The sequence below is a fragment of the Gymnogyps californianus genome, chromosome 18 (assembly GCF_018139145.2).
Source record: "Gymnogyps californianus isolate 813 chromosome 18, ASM1813914v2, whole genome shotgun sequence".
Taxonomy (NCBI): domain Eukaryota; kingdom Metazoa; phylum Chordata; class Aves; order Accipitriformes; family Cathartidae; genus Gymnogyps; species Gymnogyps californianus.
The window spans coordinates 11,830,949-11,847,329 of NC_059488.1; the positions used below are offsets into that span (position 1 = coordinate 11,830,949).

At 41.1% G+C, this 16,381-nt stretch overlaps 1 protein-coding gene across 1 annotated transcript in view; it reads left to right on the forward strand.

Moving 5' to 3' along the window:
- Positions 1-12,143, forward strand: part of SCAI (suppressor of cancer cell invasion) — a 46,759-nt gene extending 34,616 nt beyond the window's left edge. The window contains exons 13-18 of the mRNA XM_050908167.1: positions 1,268-1,367; positions 1,846-1,927; positions 6,871-6,943; positions 8,422-8,595; positions 8,789-8,889; positions 10,014-12,143. Of these exons, the coding sequence (XP_050764124.1) occupies positions 1,268-1,367; positions 1,846-1,927; positions 6,871-6,943; positions 8,422-8,595; positions 8,789-8,889; positions 10,014-10,163 (680 nt within the window). The 3' untranslated portion in view covers positions 10,164-12,143. The remainder of the gene's footprint in view (positions 1-1,267; positions 1,368-1,845; positions 1,928-6,870; positions 6,944-8,421; positions 8,596-8,788; positions 8,890-10,013) is intronic.
- Positions 12,144-16,381: the final 4,238 nt, after the last annotated feature.

Here is a 16,381-nt window from a genome sequence, read left to right on the forward strand (position 1 = left end):
GTTCCAGCTTAATACCTTACTGTAGAGGCATCCAGGCTCTGTCATCTGAAGAGCTGCATAGTCAGACTTCAGTTTTCATGAAGTGAATCCCATTACAACTGCATTCTTTTAATAAGGTAGTGTAGTCTGCACAGACCAAAAAATTCTACCTTATTAAAAGGGAGAGCAGCTGCAAGTTGCACTGTTTATCGCCTGTAAGCCATTTGTGTTTGACAAATCATGTGAGACATTTGTAACAGTGCTAAATTAACGTATGTTCTGTTCCTAATTTTGTATTCCCAAAGCTTCCCTTAAAATGGAAAGGTGTCTTATGTATCCAAACCTGAAAAAATTGCATTTGGTGGCCAAATATGGGTCAACCAACTCTGCAAATGTATAACAGAATGAGGAAGTCCTAATACTTTATTTTACTAATGTTAGTGACATTTCATACCCATATCAATGGCAGAAGTATTTCCTGGTATCTCTAGCACTTTTTTTTGGTGTAGGATTTGGTATTTTTTATAGCCATTACTTTCATCTTTGCTCTCCATCAGACAGTTAGGCGGGTTGCTCAGTTGGGCAAATTTAGCAGAATATTTCTTTAGCTTACCTTTGGAACACGTGTCCAGGCTGTGTGCATGTGAAAATTGTGAATTCTGTATTTGAAATCTTAAAAAATAAACCTTTGCTGCAGATTTGAAATCTGGTTAAAACTGTTTTGTCCTTTCTAGGAGTATTGAAAGCATATTCATTCTCTGATCAATCTCTTCTCCCCTTTTGCAGTGTTATAACTGCAGATATAATCTGCATAGATTATATCTATTCGGAGAGGCTACAGGGGTTTTGATTGATTTAGCCTTATTTTTTAATCAAATTCTGAATCTAGAATATGCTAGCTCATATAGTAATTTTACAAAGGTATTGATTTTCCTGGATGAAATGTGTAATGGGTTTTAATCTTTTTGCTATGTAGTGTAACAAGAGCCAATATTTGGATCTTTTGTATTATGTTTGTGGATAAATAGCAAATAAATAAATTAGAAGCAAGCAATGCAACTTCGTAACTTCTATTTGATAGATGCTAATAACTACTAAAAATACATAAATTGAATATGTAGTTAGTAAAGTCTCCACATTCCTCCATCCCTTCCTTACAACTGGAGTAGTTCAGATTCACTTAGTTTTCTGGGATTTGTGGTTGCTTCCTTCCTTTCATATCATCATTAAATCCATAACAGAGGTGAGTTGCCTCTGCTAATTTTAGCTTTCTTTTTGCCATGTGTAGGTCCATACGATTTTGGTGGTGTTCTGACAAATAGTAACCGGGACATTATAAATGGGGATGCTATCCACAAGCGAAACCAATCTTACAAGGAGATGCACTGGTAAGTTTCAGGAGTGTGACAACTGCAAATTCAGAAGAATTTGTCTTTAATAGAGAAAAACGCATCAAAGCCTCTTGAATTCAAACTCTTCAGTGCAGGAGATCATAATGTAGATTGGCTTGAATTTGAACAATTAGAAATGAATATGCAACTCTGATGATTTGAACACTCAAAAAGTATTACTGTGACTTAACATAAATTCGTTATTACTGGAAAACTTCAAATTAATGGTGGATGACTTCTCAAGAAGATAAACATCTCTTGTTGGGAAAGAGCTAATAAGTCCAATAGCCCATATTATAGAGAATACGAAATTAGTTTTGCAGTTGCTCTCTGAGGATGAATCTGAGGACTGGGGCATGGGGAACCTGCTTGCTTTTTATCTGGACATGGGCAGCTGTGTGTCTGAGAAACTTGTGCACTGTCACAGCTTTGCAGCAATTCTAGTGCTCTGTGAAGCGTCCCTTTCTCTTTTCAGTCTTCACCCTGGCGACCTCTACCCTTTCACAAGAAAGCCCCTGTTTATCATTGTGGATTCTTCAAACAGTGTCGCCTATAAGGTAAGGCTCTTGAAGGCAGCTACTCGTATGGTAGGATACAGTGTCAACCCCTAGTTAGCTTACACTTTTAACAGGCTATTTTTTTAAACAGTTTGTATTCAGTCTTTCTTTTCTTTTGAGGTTGTGCATGCTAGTCAGGATCTGATCCTATGAATAGGAACAAGAAGGAGAAGCACATGAACAGCCGCTCATTGGAAAGTATTAAATCCTCCTGGAGGGAAAAAAGGTTCAAGATTTCCAAGGTCTCTGGTGGGAGGTTTATTTTTGTTATATACCAAAGACAAATCTTGGTGTGTGTGCATGGGGGAGGGAGATAACTAATCTGCTTTTTTTTTTTCCAGTCATCCAACACTCAGTTGCTTTTAAGCAACAGAAAGGAGTCAAAGCATTGAGCCTGATCTTATAAAACACGGGGTGTCTGTGTCTGAAAAGTATCTGAACCAAGGAAATAACAAGACTCAAATTAGCATCCAGTGTTACTGTAGAGTGGTATATGCTTGGACAATGAGCCTCCTTCCTAGGGTGCTATGGACTTACAGTAGAATTACTCCATGCCAGATCACCTTTGGGAATCTGCAATTCGGGTAATACAGAAGCAGGCATTTCAATCTCAGTCGCCAGCTGAATCTGGATAGCATTACGACATTTATTTCATTCATGAATGGGGTATTAAGAATGTGCTATATCTGGGGAAAGTGCCACTTCCTTATGTCTTCCTTTTTATAGCTCCATTATGTGCAGTGAGAAAAATGAACATTCACAGCTGCGTTTCAGAGGAGGAATAGGGACGTCTAGTGGCCAGATGAACTTGTTCCTTGTTCAGTATCCACAGTCTGTGTCATTTGTTTTAAAGGCATTTGTTGGCCAACGAGAGGTACTAAATCAGCAATCAGTATGATTCAGAATAGTTCTGTATTGAGCCAGGGAACTTTCACCTGACAGTCTTAATAATGATCTGGCCTCTCTATAGGGTTTTTGGTTTGTCATATTGTAATGCATTTCAAAGGACTTTTTAAATACTACTGCATTTAACTTCACCACACTAGATTTCAGTGCAAATCTGCTTTTTATTAAATTCCCTTCCTAAAGGGAGGGAAACACAATTAGAATGATTTACTTGTCTTTCTGAGAAAATGAGGATTTGGTAGGGATTTATTTTCCTCTGCTCTTTCCTGACATTCATTCCAGTATAACAACAGGGGGGCTTGGTTTTGTTTCAGGGGAAAACGTGTGGCTTGGGTTTGCTGTTTTGTTTTGGTTTTTTTAACCCCCTTCCTCTCTAGTAGAATTGCTGAAAGATGTCAAGTGGATCAGCTCTGTAAGAGAGCGTAAGGGATTCCTGGTGATCCTTAATTCAAATACCGCTCTGGACATACCAGGGTTGTGTGAACAGCTTAGAGCAAAGGATCTTCTTGAGGTGATGGATTCCCACCTGTAGATTTGTAGCTCTTGTGAGAATAACTGTCAAGTGTTTACAGTAGAATTCGCTTTTTCTGTTACATTTAAATTTGATAATTGAATTTTCTTTAGATTTTGTGGGCGCATAGTAAGCAAAAACTGTAATCTCTGTTTAGTTGCTTTTCCTTGTTCTGCAGTGAACTGACCATCAGTAGTGTAAAATACGCCAGTGCTCCGTCTGTTAAGCACACAGAGCAGCTGGTGTGAGAGAAGTCCAACTTTGCCTGTATGTAAGAAGTATAGAAATGTGAGTTTTGGAAGTATTTCAGGCCAGGATTTTGAAAGTGGCTGCTAGGAGCTGTGACCCAGATCAGAATTGTGTGGGCACAACTGTGAGGAATCTAAAAAGAGAATGAGAAAGAAAGAAAAAAAAAAAAAGTATGGGCCCCTATTTAAAAAAATATATTCAGCATTTGAGAACTCACATGCACCTTCACAATCTATTGCCATTGAACCTAGGCTATCTGCCTAGTGGGGGGGATAGATGTGTGGGGGCAGATTTAGGTGTTTTGTTTTCAACTGAAGGTAGATGGCAGAGCTCTCAATCTCAGTATTTTCTAGCCCTTGTAAATTCCTGTCTGTCGTCGTTCTGTGTGTGCTTACGTGCTTGGTTCCTTGTCGCCAGAATATACGGATAGTGCTGTCCTGTGACTATCCTCTGTGTGTATTGTGAGATGCTTTGTAGACTCAAGCACTGGCACAAACAAAGAGGTTCTGTGCAATTGTGTGAGACGTTGAAGTCAGTGTGCTGACTTTTTTCCACATGGCTGCTCTGATCTTTTCTGATAGGACAGTAGCTATCCTGACATTTAAATGTCACTGCTAGCAATACTGGCAGTAACAGCAACTGCTCACACATCTTTTTCTACAGCCCGTTTCTGCTCTCCTGCACACATTCTCATCCCCTCCCTCTCTCTGGAGGGCTTAAATGGTGATGACTGAAAGTAAGTCCTGCCAGGAAGTGACTTGCCAGTTTGTCAAATCAGCGGCACTTGAACAGCTTCCTCCCCTATATATTTAGCTGAAAGTGGAAGATAACTGCAAATCGAGCATATCTACTTAAAGCCATGACTTTTTTTTAACACTTCCATTTAAATGTAGATGGCTGTGTTCTTGAAGGTTACCACTGTATATGTGGATGAAATAATATTTTTAAATCAGTATCTTCTTGTAGCTGTGGATGTCTAAGATTATGGTCAAATGTAAAGTCTTAAAAAAACCAAACCAAAACAAAAACTCTGGCCAGTAAGAATGCAAGGCCTTTGTCAGTGATACGGTATAAATACTCAGCTTAGTAAAGCTTACATGTGAAGTGACTTCTTTTGGAGATGACGGGTAGTTCTTTTTTGGAAAGAGATGTATGTGACACGCATTTTAAAAAGCAGCAGTGCTTCTGTTGGAAAACTTGAATACTCAAGTAAAAAAACAGAGTCAATTTTGAAACAAAAATGTGTTTTACCCTTTTTGGAGTTGTCCATGCACTGAAAGGTAGGGCATTCCTTATCCAGAGCTGCTACCAACATCTAGACTGCAGGGCAGGTTTTCCTGGTGCAGCCTGTGGTCCTCCGCTCCAAGGCATGGCTGTAACACGCTCCTGTTCCTTTGTTGCATGTATGCCCACAGCGCTTTTCTGTGGAAATCAGGGCAGAGGTGGTGGTGGTGAGTGAATCCTGGTGTTCGCTTGGGCTACGGTAGGCAGTTGTGTCCGGGCAAGAGCTGAGACAGGTACCTGGAACCTTGAGAGTCTTATCTTCCTGGATCTATAGTTTAGATGTAGCGACTGGCATGAGCAGCTGTCTTCCGAAGAGCACATTCCATATTAAACCGTGTAGTTTCTCCCCTTTGCAGGACTTACTAGCTATGTTGACTTAACCTCTGCTGGGACAGAGTCCAAAATGATCTCAGATACTGTCAGTGAGTAATACCTTTCCTGAGATATATGAGTGACCCTTGGTTTTGCTTTATAGCTGTAGGCAGTGTTTAATTGCATTGTCACTTTTACTAATGGAGTGTATGGGAAGTCTGCATTGGTCTCTAACTAGGTGATACATGAGAGAATTCAATACGTGAATCTGCTCATGAATACTAAGCATACATGTTACGTGAGAACATGTAACCTGCCAGTGTGTATTAAGTTCAAACTGGCAATGTCTGGGGTGACTCCTTCTGGAGTTTTAAATGTTTCTTTATAGTACAGTTTCACTAATTACTGGGTTGGCCTGCAGTTACTGTCTTTCATGGTAATAGTCTTTGTTTCTTCATTAGAGACCAAACCTTAGTATCTAGCATTATAAATCTCCCTTGGGCTCTTAATGAAATAGAAGGGTTTTTAGGACTAGTCAGCACTCTGTCAGATATGGGAAATGTTTTATTTTGATTAGACTAGATTACTGTCTTTAGTATTTAGCAGACTTAGATTAAATTAATTCAGTGAAACTAATTTAATTGAAATATACTGTCTGGAAGGGAAAGTTCCATTTGAATTAAGCAGAAGGCAGAAGGAATTAAAAAATTAACTTTTTGATGATTTTACACAAGCCAATACTTCTGGTGACGTATACCTTACATTCATAACCTGCCAATTTTAAGAATATGAACTGCAGCCGTGTGTTGCACTCATATGCTCTGGATGCATGGTTTGAATGTGTGCTCTGATAGGATGCAGACATGATCCTTTACATTTTCTATGGCTTTGCAAGCCTTCAGTTTTAAGAAAGCTGTTTTGGTGAGACACGTGACAGCTAATAAGGTTGTGTAAATGAATTTTTTTTTCTTGGTGATAATTACTACCAATCAGTATACCTGCCAGACAGATACACAGTAGGACTGTTATCAGGTAAATGTTGGTGAAACTGGACAACGGTGTTGTTTGAGGTCTCTGGAGAAATTCTTGTGCAACAGGACACTTAGGCAATATTTAAGGTGCTGGTGGAAGGTGCATGAAACGAGTATTGTAAAATGAGGGTTCAGTGTAGCAGATGTTAAGGTTATGACATACTTGCTTTAAAGGAAACTTATTTTAAGACTTCTCTGCTGGGCTCTTCTGTTTCATCAGAAGTAGTTCCTCCTGCTATAAGGAAAAGGGGAAAGAAATTACTTTGACTGGATAGTTCAGTTGGTATTGAGGAAAGATGCTAGATCTATTTTGGGCTGAAAGGCAATGGCTTTCACTTTTACTGCAGAACATGATTTTTTTTTTCTCCAAGTAATGTATTACTACTGAAAGCCATATTTCCATGAAATTAGCGTCTGCTGTTAGTAGCAATGAAATGAGAGAATTCCTTTAAAATGTAATGGGTTATATTCCTTCTGTGCTGTGATCTATGAGTAAGTCAACTTGTCAGCCTTACTGCCAATGCTGAACTGTGTGACAGGCATTAGTGTGTTCTCTGTCATTAATAGTCTTTGTTTGTACCCTTAATCTGCTGAATATTCAAAAGCAAGCAAAGTGACCATCAATACTTCAAAATTCTTATCTGTTACAGAATTTCACAAACTTATTTGGACAACCATTGGTGTGCTTGCTTTCTCCAACAGCATATCCAAAAGCATTACAAGGTATGTGTCGTATTTCATTTCCTAACAAGTTGCAGTTGCATCATCTATCTATCCCAAACAAATATAACTTAGATTCTTCAGGAAAAGATAGCTTTTCATCACTGTGTAATCCCTAAATCAGATTAATGTTTCCTGAAGTAGTATGATAAAGTTTAGTTACTGTTTGTGGCAAATAATTTATTCTAACAATGATGATATTTCTACACATAGCTTCACAAGTGCTAGGAGGCAAAGTCTCTCCTACATGGAGACTCAGAAAATTGCCAGCCTAGTGCTGAGATGATGATGATTATTTGCACTTTGGGTAGCTTTATTAGTCCCAGAATGTAAGTCAGAGTCAGTTAAGGTATCAGCTTTTAAATGCCAGGTGTAGAGCAAAATCTTTTCAGATCTTGTTCTGATTTTGGAGGGTAAGTTAAGGAAAACCATTGGCTTTGTATGCCCTGAGAAGGTGCGTTTATAGTAGGAACAGGCAATGAAACGTTATATTCTTCAGTCCTTGTGACTACTATAAAATATAAATCATTCCAGACTTTCTCATTGGAATTTGCCATGTTAAGGTTATTATCCATCACAAATAGTTTTGAAACTATTCCTGTTATTTAGCTGAAACTTACGTAGAAAATAACTACTGTAATAATGAATCCTGTTTAAACAGAAATTCTGAAAAATAGAACTAACTTTATAAAATACTGGATGCTTATATTGTGTTCATGGACCAGTCAGGAAAGTCTTGCTGTTGTTCTGAGGGGGTGCTACACTGTGCGCTAGAGCACTGTGCAGAGACTTCTTAGCTGAACCTAACTGAGCCCCTGTGTCAGTGTGGCATTAAACCATCCATGCTGTGTGCCCGAGTCCTGGAAAAAAACCCCAAAGTGCACCAAAACAAGCCAGTAATCCTTGCTGATGAGGAAGCGGCCTTACTGTCTGGGCACATGATCTTATGTGCATTGCCTTTCTTTCTGACTTCCCAGTTGATTGAGATGAAGCTTGGACCTCTGTGTATCATGTTGAACTGCATGGAGTAAATAATGAGCTTTAGGATATTGTGATGCCCAACAAAAGGGCAACTATGTAGACTTCGGGGGGTGTATAGGTTCAACTGCCTGTTTTTCTGAATGGAATAAGAATGTCCATGTTTAATACTTCTCTTTAGGATTTATAATGAGTATCTTCTATCGGTTGTTTCAGTTATGACTTTTTTGCTCAAAATGAAGACATAGGCCTCCCACAATTCATGAGAAAATCTCATTTCTCTTGGTGTTAATGCACATCTGCAGTAAGCCTTTATTGCTAGTCATTGCATCATCTTGAGAACAGATCTGCCACAAGAGGAGAGAAGATGTAACTAACACAAAGGAGTAGTTCCTCTGTTACAGAATTTAGTGGGTGAGCGACTTCATTCTGTGGCAGGGACAGCTTTTCTGTTTCATGTGCCAAACATATGTCTTTGTCTATTGATTTATTATTTTTTTTAGATCAGTCTCAGCGGGGTAGCCTCTTCACACTCTTTCTGAACAATCCTTTAATGGCATTCCTATTTGTCTCTGGATTATCAAGCATGCGCAGAGGATTGTGGGAGAAGTGTCAAGATTACCTTAGAAAAATCAACCGAGATATTGCCCAGCTGCTGACCCACTCACGATCCATAGGTACGTGCCTAAAGATGCACAACTGAACCATAGCATGCTACTTCAGCGGGTGCTGTTTTTTCTTGCTCAGCCTTTCCAATGGACAGAATAGTGAATAAGGGGAATGCACAAGAATTCGTAGTGGTTTCCCCCAAGTCTTTTTTTAAATTTTTTTAAGCCTTTCTAAACTGAGTTTTCTTTGCCTTCTCTACAGATCAGTCCTTTCTTCAATTTTTTGGGGATGAATTTCTTCGCTTGCTTCTAACAAGATTTATCTTCTGTTCGGCTACTATGAGGATGCACAAAATTTTCCGGGTATGCGGGGATATCTATCCCTTTGTGAGAACGACAATCCAGTGCATATAGAACTGCACTGCCTCAGGATGGAAGGGTCTTAGGGCTAAGCATATCACTGTGACTTCAGAAAGATAACTGATGCTCACATGCTAATGCCTACAGCTTGTATTGAATCTGTGCCTTTGTATCTCTCCAAAGGCATGAAGCCTTTGACTTGCTGAAGCCTTATTCCTCTACATAAGTATCAGACACACTCTAATTCATTTACGTCACTCTGAACAGCCTTGTCTGCTAGAAAAATTCCTCTTAATAATTCAAGATTATTATTTCTACACAACTAAAAAGGTGTAGAACAAGAATATAAGAGGAAGTGGGGAGGAGTGGAACATTATTGCTGGAATGTATTCTAGTGTGAAGGGATTTTGAAAGGTCTTTGAAGTGTAAATGAATAAGCTAAACAGGAAGACCGTATTTTCCCTCCCTGTTGGTTAATGCTGTGCCAACAGTGAAGTCTGCTTCTGGATCTACACCATTTTATATATGTGAGTGTTGGCATATAAACTGCCTGCTCCATTTTAAACACTACAGAAAAAAATGGAAGTTGAAGCAGAGAAAGGTACAGTATTCATCTTGTCTAACTGAAGACATGTAGTAGCTTTCCAAGCCTAAGTTAGCTACCTAGGCTGCTCTGATATCAGGGAAAAGAAGCAGGTCTTCTGTTAGTGGGGATAGATTTGCCCCCATGTCTTAGATACTTGTTTTAGGATGAGATGAATCTCCCACTGGAGATGCTTGCATGTCTATAACTTCAAGAAATGAACTTCAGCCTAGTAGGTAAGTATATGTGAAGACTTTTTGTCTTTTTTGGGTGTTTTTTTCTTTTCTTTTTTTTTTTTTTTTTGCAAGGCTTCTGTGAACATATTATTAACCAACTTAGATGAATGGGCATTTGTATTGCCACTATGACCATCTCTGAGTCAATGGAAGGACAAAATTGAAAATGCTAGAGTATTTTCTCTCTATGTGGCATGCTAAACAGATTAGTATACCTCTTAGGTGAAACTGGCGTTTTTGCAATCTTCTTCGTAAAGGGTGTAAAAATAAATGAATGTCTGATTCTCTTTGTTTTCACTGTCATCTAGCAGGAGACTCGAAATTATCCAGAATCTTATCCTCAGCTGCCAAGAGATGAAACGGTGGAGAACCCTCACCTCCAAAAGCACATTTTGGAGCTGGCTTCCATACTGGATGTTAGGAATGTTTTCCTGGAAAACACCCTCGATGACTATTAAAAGAAACTGTTACTGGAAAGGGGTTTCCCTGGCCACAGATTTTGAATGGTGCAGTTTTATAATGTGAAAATCATAAAAGGAAGTACTTGATTTTATTTTTAAATTTAGGACCATTATTTTAAAAAGTAATAATAAACAGCTGTTAGTTTAGCTGTTCCATTCTGTATGGGGTCAATTTTATAAGCAGAAGTTTTCATGTCTTTTAAATGTTAAACTAAAGAATCACTAGAGGTTTATTTCTGGTCTTGTGGCTGTCAACCACATTTCCAACAGCTGATCCTAAGCATAGAAGTATTACTGGTTACCTTTAGCCCACATTTGTGGAAATCCTTTATTTTTATACAATTTTAAGAAATTGGAAAAAATCAATAGAAAAACCAATATTTTATCCCCAAAGAGTCTGGATTTGAAATGGTAAAGATGGAACCACACAGTGCAAACCAACAATAGCAATAAAACAGAGTCCTTCATAACAAATATATTTTTTCAGTCTTAGGCAAGTAAGTAGACAAAACTGTGGACAATTAAGTTGCATTTGGAGCAGTGGGTTTGAAGTGAAGCTGTAAAGATACTTAATGCTCCCTATAAATTTGACACAGCAATTTTATATATGAACTTTGTACTGCTGGCCAAGGACACAATTTCCACGCTGCCTGATTGGGTAGACGGTTAGCAGATTAACAAATTACAAAACTAAGAAGGCTAGCCCCCATCTCTCGCTGTAATATGGGTCACCTTGCCATTTGTATTGCTGCCACAATTTTCCAGGAGGAAGGGGCATTCTTCATTTTGAGGTACTAGACAGAAATTCTGACATTTCCAGCAGGTGTTATCCCTCCTTTCCGTGTGTGGATGGAATGTTTGGCTCCCACAGTGTTACCAGTCCCCAATAGGAGCTGAAGGAATGTCCCATATAGTGCTGAATACGAGCCCTTCCTATCACTCGTTTATCTGACCCATCTGTGCTGGATCCCTGTGCCCTAGGAGAGATGCTGATGCTCCTCTTGCAGGTTAAACAAAGTGGGTGCTGCCATAAAGCCCTGTTAATGTTTTGCATGCCCACCATTGCATCGCAGTCCTATCTTTGAACCAGTAAAACTGAGGGGCTGTAATTACGTGTGGCAGCACTGTGGGCTCCCTCAGCCCATAATGCTCAGTCTGGGTACGTTAAGGAGTACAGTGGCCTTTGTAAAGGCACTTACTGGAGAAGGCTATTCTGACTGCTGGGAAAAGTGCTTTCTGACTCGTTTGGACTGTACTGCTTTCCTTGCAGAGCTAGAGGACCTCTTGCAACTCCTGACAGTGAAGGTGTGAGCAAGGAGAAGGAAATGAAAATATTTTAAACTATTAAGTGAAAAAGTCCATTGTCACTGTTCCATGGGCTGCTAGAAAAGAAGTGAAAGGACAAGTCTGATCAGTGCTTTTATGTTGAACCCCAGCCATGCCTCTATTTTTAGGTGAAGAAAATGCCAAACTTGGTGACTACCGTAGTATCACGGTAGGCCTGTTTGCAGTGCCATCATACAAGGTATGATCTAGTCAGCCGGAATAGTGAAGGGCAGCAGGTCAGCACTGGTGGACACCATTCAGCTGAGGAGAGCACAGTATGGAACAGCAAGAATTGCTGCAGCGTAGCTGGGAAGTTTGCATGAAGGTTCTTTGTAGCTAGGCTGTAGCTTATGCCATCCATTCTTTAATTTCCCAAGTGTAAAAAAATTGTATGAATGCTAGTGTTTGTTCTAAGCAGTCTTGAAGCTGGTATATTGAGCCCCCCACCACTTGGTACTGCTCTTCTTTGGACTGTGGCAGGACTTCATTACCTGGGATATGGAGTTTATTTTCAAGAGTGTGTGTTTGTGTGTGTGCATGTGTATTCTAGGCGTTTGTGTGTATATGTACAATATGCATACATCTACTGGCTGGTGTAAATTGTAAATATGTATATATGTATAGGTACTTGTATATGTATTAAAAAGAATGAAACAGTACAATGTCTATATACAAAATTTATATATACACACATACGCCATTTTGGGTGCATTCCACAAGGTGTTGCATATCATTTGTGGTTATAGTAAAGGCTATGGCTCTTCTGCCATTGTAATTTGCTGTTTCCAGGGACTTACACTTGGACCTTGAAGTAATGCATAACTGATTTCAGGTACAGGAGGCCTTAGTTAGCCGGGGAATGAGTCCTCCTGTATGTGTTACAGTGATAAGATTCATGTATTCTTAACTGTGAAGCTGATGATCTGCCTTTCTTTCTGGTAGGAGGTCCCCAGTTATTAAAACATGGGATTGTATGTAGAAGCTGAAGACACGGAAAGCCTTTAATGCAGCAGCGAGAGACGGGTTATCTGTTGCCCTGCCTGCTGTTCCTCCACCAGCAGTGTTCAACTTGCATGGAAAAGGGGAATTTAGTTTTCCCCAGCTCACTGCCTTCCAACCAAATGCTTTTGTTTTGCTTTAGCTTTTGCTTTGATGAAGCTATTCTCATTTTGGTTCCATATCTCTGGAAAAGAGTATGCTATTTCTAAGCATAGGAGTGATGATGATTCCGTTAGTGTGGGCTGGTGAAACCTCTGTGGGATGTTGCTTGTTAACTGACTGGGAAAGCCTTGGTGGACCCAGTCCTCCTTTTAGCTGGGCTGAAGCGAGGAGTCCTTGCTTGGAATCTGAGAGTCTTCTAATCCACTTTGCAGCCCTAAGAAGAGGTTCTGTTTGCTTGTTACCAAGGTAGATCTAATCAGAGGAGAATGCACTTTTTAAGAAACACTTTTTAAGAAACAAAACAAAAAACCTGAAGAACCTAGAATACAGGAGGAGAATATAAGGCCTTGAAAACTAGTTCAGAAGTTGAACTTATCAGCGATGACTGCCAAGTCAAAAATTCATTCTTGAGGTCCCTCATTCTCTTCTTACCTACTGACCTTTTGTTCAGAAGGTACGCTGCTGGCAGGGATATTCAAAGATAAAGATTTCACTCCTGTTGTGACGGTAGGAGTACGAAATTGTACTTTGTAAGCAAAAGGCTGATACCCTCTGTCCGCTCTAACTGCAGATAGGGTATCTGATCTTGGATTTTGAGCCAGCCCCCTCCCTTCCCACCCAAACCAACTGCATTCAAGATGAAAATATTGATATTTTCCCCTCCAAGTAAAAGCTTGTCTTGTTTGAACTTGCTAAGTCATTCTAAACTTGTGCTACTGTGTGCTGTGTGCTATGGTCGTAGGTACCTTCTCAATGTATGCTTGTATGTACTGAAGAAAAATTTGGTTTATGTATCTAGCAGTCCTCAGTGTGGAAGTGAAGCAAAGACTGAACCATTTTTAAGTGAGAAGAGAACAAATCCTCGTCTTCTCAGGCCTAATGCCTTTCCTCTTGTCTCACTCTCCCTTTCTCCATATATCTTTATTGCTTAATGTTAGTGGAGAAGACTTGCCACCACACGGCAATACCAAATTAAAGGGGTAGATTCTGTATGTAATACACTGAGAGGACAATGTGAACTGGACTGAACGTGTCCTTACTGGACTACTTCTGCCTAGGTCCCTACTTACTGCGTGTGATATGTTCAAATGAATCCGCCTCCCACAGCAGGCACCACTATTTGTACTCCTGTTCAAACTGGCTTTAGAACATCTAGCCAAAGTTACTGCTGTTGCCTTTTGTTTTTCCCCTTTGACTTCTCAAAATAACAATGAGAGGGAAATACAGGGTTATGAGTCTTTAATGTTCTGTTTTTTAATTACTTGTGGGATGTGATGTGTCATTTTGCTTCACGCAGAAGCTAAATGGAGCACTAACTTCTGTGAGCTGTGCACACTGGGCTTGCTCCCTGGAGCGCTTTCTTGAGAAGCTTCAGGATGGTTTGTTTGGGTAGTTCATCATAATATCCATCAAGTCATGACTTACTAAACCCCTCAGGGCTATTCCCCAGGGAGATGTGCAGAGATGTCTTTTAAGGATCATAGGAAATAGATGGGGGGGACAGGAAATTAGGCTTCAAAGAATCATCTTCAAAAGCTACACCTTCAGTAGCTCTGGTCAGGCTTCTCCTCTAAGGACGGGATGAAAGTGCCGCTCCAAGATTCATCCCTGGCATGCTGTTGTGAAGCACCTCCCCTGCCCCACCGCCTTCCTTGTGCTGTAACTCCATGCTGTGCTTCAAGTCTGCTTTTTCCTGAAAACTAAAAAGCTTGGAATCTGTCTGAACAACCTTTTTGTCTTGAGGCTTCTTTTGTAAAAGCTTTAGCTACGTTAGATTCTTCACTAACTGTTCTGACGACAGATCAGCAATGATAGCAGTGGCAGAGCCCTCCTTTAGTCCTGCCTGTTAAGTGGCTGCTTAGTGTCGGTAGCTGATCTGTGGTGGCTGCTGCTGCTCTTGGGACTGAGGGAGCTCTGCAGGCAGTAACAGCAAGAGTAATCTTACAAACAAGGGGAAAAAATCTAATATACAGAGCTGAAAGCCGCTCTGTGCAAGTCAGTAACATTAGACTAGTGCAGTCAGCCTCCGTGTGAGGGATACTGGCACAGAGGACAGGGGCAAAGATCTCCAGAGCAGAGATGACTCACTTCTGAGGTGGCTCGCTTACGTTTTTAATATCTTAGACTTTTAGAGCAATACTGTTTCTGTGACCAAATGTATTGCAAGTGCTTTGAAGATCCGGATGTCCACAAATACAGCAGGGGAGGAACACATCAGACACACATATCTGCTTTATATTTAGGAGTGAAAGTAAGCCACTTCCCCCCCCCAACCATTACTCTGCCAAGACAGAGGAGATATAGTTCAAGATTTCTGAATTTGACAGATCTTTCAGGGGATTAAAGAGTGTCTCTGAATTCCTACTGACTTATTAATGTGCCGGTTGCCCAGATGCCTGCATAGATGTCTTGCTTGTAAAGATCCTAGTTTCATTCACGTTGAGAGCAGACTTCAATGCAGCTTGCTGGCCCGAAGGAGCCCCCTGAGCAGTGCGGATCTTCCCAGATCTAACAGCAGCAGCTGTTCCTTCGAGAATAAAAGCCTCTTGTTGAGTATCTGCCCCATTTCTTTGCAGATTTCTTTTGGCACATGTTTATTATCACTTCTCAGTTGTAAATGACTTGTTAGGAGCGGGATTCTGCCTCATGCAGGCTAAAAAGCACAAGTTGCTTCTGCCCTGGCCAGGGTTCAGTGAGGAGAAGGGGAAGGCAGGTGGGAGAGGGAGGGAGCGTTCTGGAAACGTAGAGAGGAACTGTGCCTCAGACAGTCCACCTGCAGAGGTAAAAGGAGTGTTCTGCCTCTCTGAGAATCAGATGATTTATTACCGAAAGTAATTTTATAGTGAATGGGTTTAAAGTTATTTTACAGCCATGTGCCTGTATATCATATTTTGGTAAAAACAGATATTTTACTTAAAATATATAGAAATATATAAATAAACTTTTTTGGAGCAAATAAGACTTTTTTTGCAAGGGATGTGTAAATCACCAAAGCACTGTAATACCAGAAGCTATTCTGCCATTGTTCTCGGTGTCTGTGGGAGGAAAGAAGTATGCTTGTATTACTGCTGGAAACGTCGGGGAAAAGTAAAAGCTGAGATTAAAATGAGAACTGCTGTTGCTCCGTTTCAGAAACGAACACCTCACTTCCCGCCTTGCTTTGCACTAGTAACAACCGGAACGCAAGCCCTGCCTGCTGCTGCCGTGACCGCGTTTTAAGCCTTTTTTTTTCCAGTGACTTTCGAGCAGATTCCTGTACGCTTTTGTTTCCGTCGGCGGCCACTCGCTTCCCCAGTATTTCTCCGGTGTTGCTGTGTACGAGCCGTTCGTTGTTCCTCTCGCTGTGTATGTCGGGGTGCCGGGGGCGGCGGGCGCTGCTCCCCGCCCCCCCCCCCCCCCCCCCCCCCCCCCCCCCCCGCGGCGGGAGGGCTCTGCCGTTCGCCGGGCGCTGTTCGTGTTCCCTCACATGTATCCTTCGGCTCCTGTCAGAACCACCCTGCCCTCCCGGCCGTGTCGAAGGAATTGACTATTAATAAACTGTTGGCAAACGCTTGTCACGAGGCGGCTGCTCCGGGGCGCGGCGGCGGGCGGGAGGAAGGAGCGGGCTCGGGGCTCGGGGCTCGGGCCCTGCGCACCGCGCCTGCGCAACGGCCCGCGCTGCTTCCGGCCCGCGCGGCGCTTCCGGGTCAGTGTCGCCAGGGGAAGCGGTGGCGGCCCCGGGGGTCCCG